Source organism: Elephantulus edwardii, unplaced genomic scaffold (assembly GCF_000299155.1).
Source record: "Elephantulus edwardii isolate Elephantulus edwardi_28Jun2011 unplaced genomic scaffold, EleEdw1.0 scaffold00239, whole genome shotgun sequence".
Lineage (NCBI taxonomy): Eukaryota > Metazoa > Chordata > Mammalia > Macroscelidea > Macroscelididae > Elephantulus > Elephantulus edwardii.
Window position 1 is genome coordinate 1,334,351 of NW_006399989.1, and position 8,742 is coordinate 1,343,092.

Genomic DNA, 8,742 nt, shown 5'->3' on the forward strand with positions numbered 1-8,742 from the left:
TGTTCTGGGATTCCCATTCTTCTCAGAGTCAGCCACAGTTTGTTATGATCCACACAGTCAAATGCCTTTGCATAATCAATAAAACACAGATAGACATTCTTCTGGTATTCTCTGCTTTCAGCTAAGATCCATTTAACATGGCAGCTTCGCTATTTCTTTTCCTCTAACACAAGTTGAAGGGAGGTGGCCTAATAGGTAAGGAACTTTGCTGCCAACCCAAGGGCATGTGGTTGATAACTACCAGCTCCTCTGCAGAGGAAAGCTAGTGGATATGCATGGGAGGAATATGTTGCTTCTCCCATGCGATTTACTGTCTGGTCAACCATGAGTTACTTATATTTCAACAGCACATAGTAGTAACAGATGTAACTGAAGCAGGTCAGGGTTTTTAATTATTAACATTGTATTCTGTGGTCTTGTTAATTCAAATTTTTGTTCCTCAGGGAATTTTATTTGGCTTTTTTATTTTTCCAGATGTTCTTGTCATCTGAACATAGGTTTTTTTTATTATTTTTTTTAATTTGTATTTTTTTGTGTCATTTTAATGAAATGTTACCAAATGGTTGTGTTTTCCTTCATTCATTCATACATATTTTTATCTTACCCTCCTCCTTCAGTTCCATTTCTTTTCTTGTACTTTAAAATATTTGCAGTATAGTGCTCACTTTGATTGCACATACATTAAAATTGGAACAATATAGAAAAGATTAGCATGGCCTCAGTGCAAGGATGACACACAAATTCATAAAGTATTCCATATTTTTTTAAAAAAATATTTCCAGTATATTATTCAGCAGAAATGATGAGAGCAGATGGTTTTTTTCTACTTTTACTTGAACTTGGAAAAAGCATTTAATATCTTAAATTATATATGGATTTCCTTTTTTGAATGGGAACATATACAGATCTCTTCAAGTCCAGATTTGTTAGCATAGATTAGTGAGCATGATCAGAGTTACATCTGTTTTCTGAAACATTTCAGTTCACATTAATTCCTGGGGCCTTACTATTTGTCAGTGCCTTCTGTTTTGTTTGGACTTTTTAAAGTTTGTTGGCTCTTAATCAAATGCTATTTCCTGAAATGATTCATTATTGAGTAATTATTTAGTTACAGTGACTGCTTGTTCCTTCCATGTTCTTTTGAAGCTTCTTGGATCATTCAGGATTTTACCCATACAATCCTTCACTGTTGTAACTTTGTGCTTGAATTTTTTCTTTAAGTTCTTTCAGCTTGAGAAATGGTGAGCATGGTCTCTTGATCTTGTAATTCCAGCATATTTTAAAATACTTTCTTCTGGAGCTACCCTTTGAAATCTTTTGTTCTGCTTTCCTAATTCATCATTCCTTCCTCTTGTTTTGGCTTTTTTTCATTTCTGTGCAAGTACAGAATCTTGCTCATGTGCATTTTGGTCTTTTATTTCATCCCTATCTTTCTCGTTAACTTTTGCTTTCTTCATAAATGATGTCATTGGTGTAATGGCACAACTCATCTGATCTTTGGCCATTAGTGTTCAAGTCACCAATTCTATTCTTTAGGTGGCTTTTAATTTTCTTCTTTTTCTTCAGTTGGAACTTTCATATTTGATGATCTCTTCCAGTCATTTCTTGGCCTTGTTTTGACTGTTGATAGTGAACTTCTACAACCTGTCTTTTGTCAGTCTGATGATTTGTAGGTGAGATCTATGCAGATAGCGTCAATTTGTATTGTGTAGAAAACACATTTACAATGAATAAATCACTAATAGTACAAAATTTTATCATGTATTCCAACTACCACTTATACTCCTCCAACTTTTATATTCCAAACATCAATAACAAACATCAGTTATTAATAATTGTTGATTGCATATTCAATCAATTTCAGACTGCAAAAGTTGATTGTTGTGTTGTCGTGGTTGTGTGCCGTTGCGTCAGAATTTAATCATAGCTGTCCCTTCAGCAGCAATTTAGAGGGAGTTACTGGCTGGAGAGATTGCTCATCCTTCTCCAGTTCAATAGCTTGTAGATTTGAACCATTTGCCTTTGTGATTGCAGTGCCACCACTAGGCCACAGACTCCCTTCAGTTTCCTAAATTAATACTTCATACATTTCATATTTCCACTTTTAATAGATGTTTGTAGCTATTTCTTTGATTCAAAGAGATTCATAGGGTTTTTGAAGACCTCTTATTCCTTTCGGAGAAAGTCATTACTGCTTCTTGGTTTGTCTGAGTCTTGAATCTCTAGTAAAACCTATTCATAATCCTATCCACAACTAGTGACATAGCTGCCAGCATCACAGCAACAGTATAGCAAATTAACAGATAAGAACTATACCCATAATAAAGTATGTAGTCATTCAAAGTGAATGAATTGTGCTGACAAGTACAGCACAGATGGAAAAAGTACATAATACAGTTCTGTATACAGATACTATTAGTCCTATCTAATTTGATTGTAAGTATCAAAACCATAATTGTATTTATTTAAAAAGATAGTCATAGATATTTTAGGGTAGACATTAAGTTCTTTATAGTGAATATTTTCTTTGTGATGGAAAAGAATCCATTTCCTATTTAAAAGCAAGCATTTCAGTTATAAGTTGAATACGTTGCTTTTTTGGTTTTTTGTTGTTCAGGTCTATTAGGTTTTGCTTATAGTACTTCTGAAAACTTCTTAAGAGTCCCTTATTTCTTAATCTTTTTTAGCTACTGAAGTTGTAACAGTTTTTGTGTTTCAAGAACCATCACTGCTTTCCTCACTCCAAGATAATGGATTGACAGATGTCATGCTGAATGCACTACTTATTAAAGATGTGAGTTCTTAAATTGTTCTATATCAATGCTCCTTCTTCCTGTCAAGCACTCATATAGGAAATTAATTTTGGGGGCTGAAAAATCCTGTCTTCCATGTACAGTATGCAAATTGGAACTTTGGTGTCAGACATGTCTTTATTTATTGACAACTCTGGCCAAATTTTAGTCGCATGTACAGCTCAACTCTTTAAAAATTAAAATTCATTTATTCTCAAGACCTTTTATTTTCAACTTTTATTTATATTTTATATTTATTTATATATATATATATATATATCAATCTCAATCTCTCCAGGTTCCTGCTACCCGTGAAGTCCTTGGCTCCCTTCCAAATGTATTCAGTGCACTATGCTTGAATGCCCGAGGTCTTCAGTCATTTGTGCAGTGTCAGCCCTTTGAGCGACTCTTCAAAGTTCTTTTGTCTCCAGATTACCTCCCAGCCATGAGAAGGAGGAGAAGTTCTGATCCTCTTGGTAATCATCACGATTTTTTAATAGTACATAATAGCTCTTTACTGTTTCCTAAGGTCACCAATGAACAAGAAAATCAAGTCTTCCTTTATCTTACATCTGATTAGTTTCTCTGACTGAGATTTATTAATCTTAATGGCAATTACTGTGAAATATGATTCGATTGTAAGGTGTAGTTCACATTGATCCTTTCTGCTGATAACATTTTCATACTTCCCAGAAGTTCACTTATTTATGTACTAGTATAGTATTGTTTAGAAACATGACCTGTCAATCATGAGTACATTTCCAAATCTACTTTCTAGTCTATAATAATGGGAATTTTGAGTCCAAGGTGTGGATACTGGTAATAAAATGCAATGCTTTATTCTTTAAGCTAGTCACAGATGTATCAGTTCTTATTTATTATATTCTATGTCAGTCAATTGATGAACTGTTCAGTTGTGAGGGAGTATGTAAATAGGACAGTGTACCTTCAACAATGCTAACATTATAAATAAATCAGTCATGCAAGATGAAGATTAAAATTCAAGAATAGGGAAATGGAATAACAAACACTACTTAAAAACTGCTAGACAAATGATAAATGATGTTAAGAAATGTCACCAGTCATATAAGCTTGAAACCTTTGAAACACAGTGTAAAATGGGCAAGGGCCATGTAGGGAGTGCCATTTCTGATCTTGACCAATTTCACAGGAGGAAATTATCCCACCCCCAGCATCAGTAACATAAAGCCAATTCCCATGAGGTCAAACATGTCCCCCACACTCTTATGCCTCCTCCTGCTCATCTTAATACCAATCTTCCTACTGCTCAGCTGGGTCCAAAATCTGATGTGATAGCTTACAGGCCACATAGACCATATTGGGAGATTTAAAAGTTATAATTCAGATTAATAACAAAATACAGTCAAGACAGTGCCCAAAATGTGCATGCAGGCAACTCAGCCTCTTGGCTCTGAGTGTTCTCAAATTCTCAGTCCTGCCAGTAATGTCTTCCCCAATAATTGTCCAACAAATATTGGCCCCTCTTGACTGTAAAGTCCCATCTCACATATAATTATCCAATCCATCCATTGCTGCTGCTGCAACCCAAAGCGTGTCCTACATTTCACTAGGTTGAGGGAGGTCTCTCTCTTCTCTGGCTAGATGAAGTATTCCATCTTTTCTAGTGTGCGAAGAATTCCTATTCTCCACAGCTAGAGTTGTTCAGCAATCCCCTTGTGAAATGGTAGAAAGCCATTCCTTTTGTGGGTAGGCCAGCATGCCTTACTCACATAGTCATGCCCCTCTACAGTCAGTCATCTACACTAGGAAAGCCATAGAGAGAGATACTCCACTCAGCAAAAGAAGCTTTTCTTTGGCAATTTATAGCAAAAAGATTTTAAAAAGAGAAAGCAAAAATAAACACCCTTACATAATAATAACAACATTACAAACATACTGCCTGTCTAAACTAATGCAGAGATAGAGATTTTAGACAAATCCATCATACAAGAACTAAAATTCTAGTCCAAGTATTTTCTCCATTGATTTCTACCAAACATTCAGTGAAAAGCTGACATCAATTCTAGTGAAACCATTTCAGAATATAGAAAAAGATGGCATACTTTAGAATTCATTCTAGGAAACAGTCACAAACTTTATACCAAAATCAAATAAAGAAGCTGCTAAATAATATAATCCTAGCCTAAAATCACTTGCAAACATAAAACTCAACAAACCTTTATTCCTCTTTAGTTGATTCATCAGGGCCCACTATAGGATTTCTGAGACTGAAAATACTAATGGTAGGATACTGTGTGTATTTATCCTAAGAGCTTCTGTTGAGTTTGAACTGCTAGAGAACTTAGATTAACTTGTCAACTTTTGGTTACGTCCACAACACACAGTAATAGAATCTACCATCCTATTAAAAAAATCCTTTCTCATAATCAGGTGGAATTCACATGAGGTATCAAGGATGAAGAATAACAATCCATGTAGTTGCCCGTATAAATAAATTATATGATGTGTACCACATAATCACATCAAGTCATGCAACAAAGGCCTAACAAAAACTTCCCACATGATAGGATAGAGGGCAAGTTCCTCAATGTGACTAGTGTATATACACAAAACCATTGGCCAGCATTCTCATTAGTCACACTGACAGGGTGGATTATAGGTAATGGCCAATTGATACTGACTTCACTCGTTTCCATACAAGTGTTTGGAAATGGCTACTTACACATTCTTATTATGATATCCTATAAATAGACAAGTTTATAGCATAGCCAACTGATTCAGAACTATACAGAGTTCCTAATCATAAACGAACACCTGAGGGAGTCCATTTTCCTTCCTATTCCTAAAGTCCATAGTGTCAAGGGACTACCCTCCACAGAGATCGTGTTCTAAATCTTGCTTTGGTAAGGAGTAACTGCAGTCTTAAATGCTTGCAAACAGCTATGTAAGGTGCAAAATTTGTCCATAAGTCTAGTGAACCACATGAAATTCAACTTCCTCATCCTCTGGATAGTGTCTGGCTACACTTCTGATCACTCCAAAGGGCATCACAATAGAATAACAAAACACAAAAACATGAAAAAGGCCAGGCCAGGCTTTATAGATCACATAGACTGAGGGAATGCCTTAAACTGTGCTTTCTAATCACTCTATGTTTCTGGAACAAAACCCACTCCTGTAGTCCAACATTTAGCAAAACATAAACTTAAGCATCTAAGTTAAGGCACAGGGACAGTATTTGCCCAAGGATAAACTTGGAAGGCAGGAAGGTATTAGAGTATTGGGATTGTTGTTCTTCATTACCGCAGAGTCATAACCAACTGATAGCAGATACTCCCGCGTCTTTTCAGAGGGGATAGATCATACTGAAAGAGATTGACCATCTTTCTCCCGTGGAGCAGCTGGTGTATTTGAATCACTTGCCTTTGGGTTGGCAGTTTAAGTAGCTTCTTCCTCATTAGGCCACCAGAGCGCCCTAAAATTGGATTCAGGGAAAGGAGAGTCTCAGAGTAGAAGTAGAAAGAGTTCATTGTGGGTACTGTAATTAATGTCTTCATAAAAAAACACACAAGAATGACTGAATGGAAAATCAGTTTGCTTTGTAAACTTCCATGCAAATTAATATAAGAAGAAACAAGGTATTTTAAAAGTATTGTTATTTACCAAATTTGTTTCCTTCTTTCCATTGATTTGGAGGTCAGGGGTTGGTGTGACTTCCTTAATGTACCAGCAGTAGAAAATAACACCCCTGTCTGGTTTTTCTTTCATTTTTCTGTTGGAAGACAAAAGAACTCAACTCAATTTCCTGAGTCTTTTTCTTTTGCTCTAAGGGGATACTGCATCCAACTTGGGAAGTGCTGTTGATGAGCTCATGAGGCATCAGCCTACTCTCAAAACAGATGCAACAACAGCAATCATAAAGGTAGGTAATGATAAAATTGTGACTACCCGCCAGAAAACCAGAAGACTATGCTTTCTTGACTATGCAAAGGCATTTGACTGTGTGGATCCAAACAAGTTGTGGCTGACATTGAGAATAATGGGAGTCCCAGAGCACTTAATTATGCTCATGCGGAACCTGTACCTGGACCAGGAAGCTATGGTACAAACATTGTAGGAGAACACGGCATCGTTTAAAATTGAGAAGAGTGTGTCAGGATTGTATTCTCTCTCATACCTATTCAGTCTGTATGCTGAGCAAATAATGTGAGAGGCTGAACTCTTTGAGGAGGAGTGTGGCTTCAAAATTGGAGGGAGACTCATCAGTAACCTGTGTTATGCAGATGATACATCATTGCTTGCTGAAAGTGAGGAGAACTTGAAGCTTTTGTTGCAGAGGATCAAGGAATGCATTCATTGGTATGGATTGCATCTCAATCTCAAGAAAATAAAGATTCTTCCCACTAGATTGTTAGGCAACATCATGGTGGATGGAGGAGAGAGTGAAACTGTCAACAGCTGCTTCTTGCTTGGATCCACAATTAACACCTTTGGTATCAGAGGTCAGGAAATAAGGAGACACATTGCCCTTGGGAAATTTGCAGTTAGGAACCTCTCTAAATTATTCAGTAATGATGCCAGTTTGAGGATTATGGTGTGTCTGATTCAGGCCATACATAGTATTTCTGATCACTTGCCATGCATCTAAGAGTTGGCCAGTGAATAAGGCTGACAGAAGAAGAATTGGCTCCTTTGAGCTGTGCTGTTGGAGAAGAGCAGTGACCATACCATGGACAGCCAAAAGAACATATGTTTTGGAGAGGGTGCAGCTGGAGTGCTCTTTGGGGGCAAGAATGGTGAGGCTTTGCCTCACATACTTTTGAGCAGGTTGCTAGAGGGGACTGTTCTTGGAGAAGGACATGATGATGGGAAGGGTTGGAGGGTCAGCAAAGGAGAAGAATACCCTCAACCAGGTGGATTGACACAGTGATTGGCACAGTGTGCTCTTAAGTGTCAGGTGGTGTTAGGATGTAATAGAACAGGGTTCATATCTTTTGTTCCTAGGGTCACTACGAGCCATACATAATTCAGTGGCACCCAACAACAACAATACATGCCATAATTGAGATTTAAGGCTTGACCTACTAAAAGTCATTTAGACTCTTGGATTGTGATTAGAAGAGCATTTCATCATGCTCCTTTTTCTCCTTATACTTGGAGAAATAGGAACCGTGCCTTTAATGAAAATATCAGAAAGTTTGTGTTCTTTACAGATTTTAGTCTTTTTCTGATAGAGATTTGCTTTCTCCATAAGAAATAATTTCTCCATTTAATATAATTGTTTTAAACATTGTTTTCCTTTATATTATAGGGATTTTAGAGTACTCTAAACTTACTAGCCTCTATTTTTAATAGCATGTTACATTTCTAATCTGTTTCATGATTCCCCTCCCCCCACCCCATTCTCCTCTACCACCTGCATATTTACTTTTTATTGTTGTTGGGCTATACGAAGAGGAATGTGGCATCAGGATTGGTGGAAGAATCATCAACAACCTCCATTATGCAGATGACACAACTCTGCTTGCTGAAACTGAGGAGGACCTGAAGCGCTTGCTGCAGAAGATCAAGGACTACAGCCTCCTATATGGACTGAAGCTCAACATCACAGAAAACAAAGATTCTAACCACTGGGCCAGTTGGCAGCATCAGTATGGATGGTGAAGAGATTGAGATAGTTAACAATTTTAGTTTACTTGGCTTCACGGTTAACACTCTTAGTAACAGCAGCCAGGAAATCAAGAGACGAATTGCATTCGGAAAGTCGGCTGTGAGGGACCTCTCAAGAGTACTGAAGAGCAAAGATGTCAGGCTTGAGACTAAGGTGCGCCTGATCTGGGCTATTGTCTTAGCAATTACGTGCTATGCATCGGAGAGTTGGACGGTGAACAGGTATGATAGAAAGAGAATTGATGCTTTTGAGCTGTGGTGCCGGAGAAGAGTGTTGAATATACCATGGACTGCTAGG

The 8,742-nt window shown here is 37.2% G+C and overlaps 1 protein-coding gene across 1 annotated transcript in view; it reads left to right on the forward strand.

Moving 5' to 3' along the window:
* HUWE1 (HECT, UBA and WWE domain containing 1, E3 ubiquitin protein ligase) overlaps window positions 1-8,742 on the forward strand; it is a 194,809-nt gene that overhangs the window by 65,026 nt on the left and 121,041 nt on the right. Inside the window, exons 17-19 of the mRNA XM_006898884.1 lie at window positions 2,688-2,794; window positions 3,091-3,268; window positions 6,605-6,696. Coding sequence (XP_006898946.1) covers window positions 2,688-2,794; window positions 3,091-3,268; window positions 6,605-6,696 — 377 coding nt within the window. The remainder of the gene's footprint in view (window positions 1-2,687; window positions 2,795-3,090; window positions 3,269-6,604; window positions 6,697-8,742) is intronic.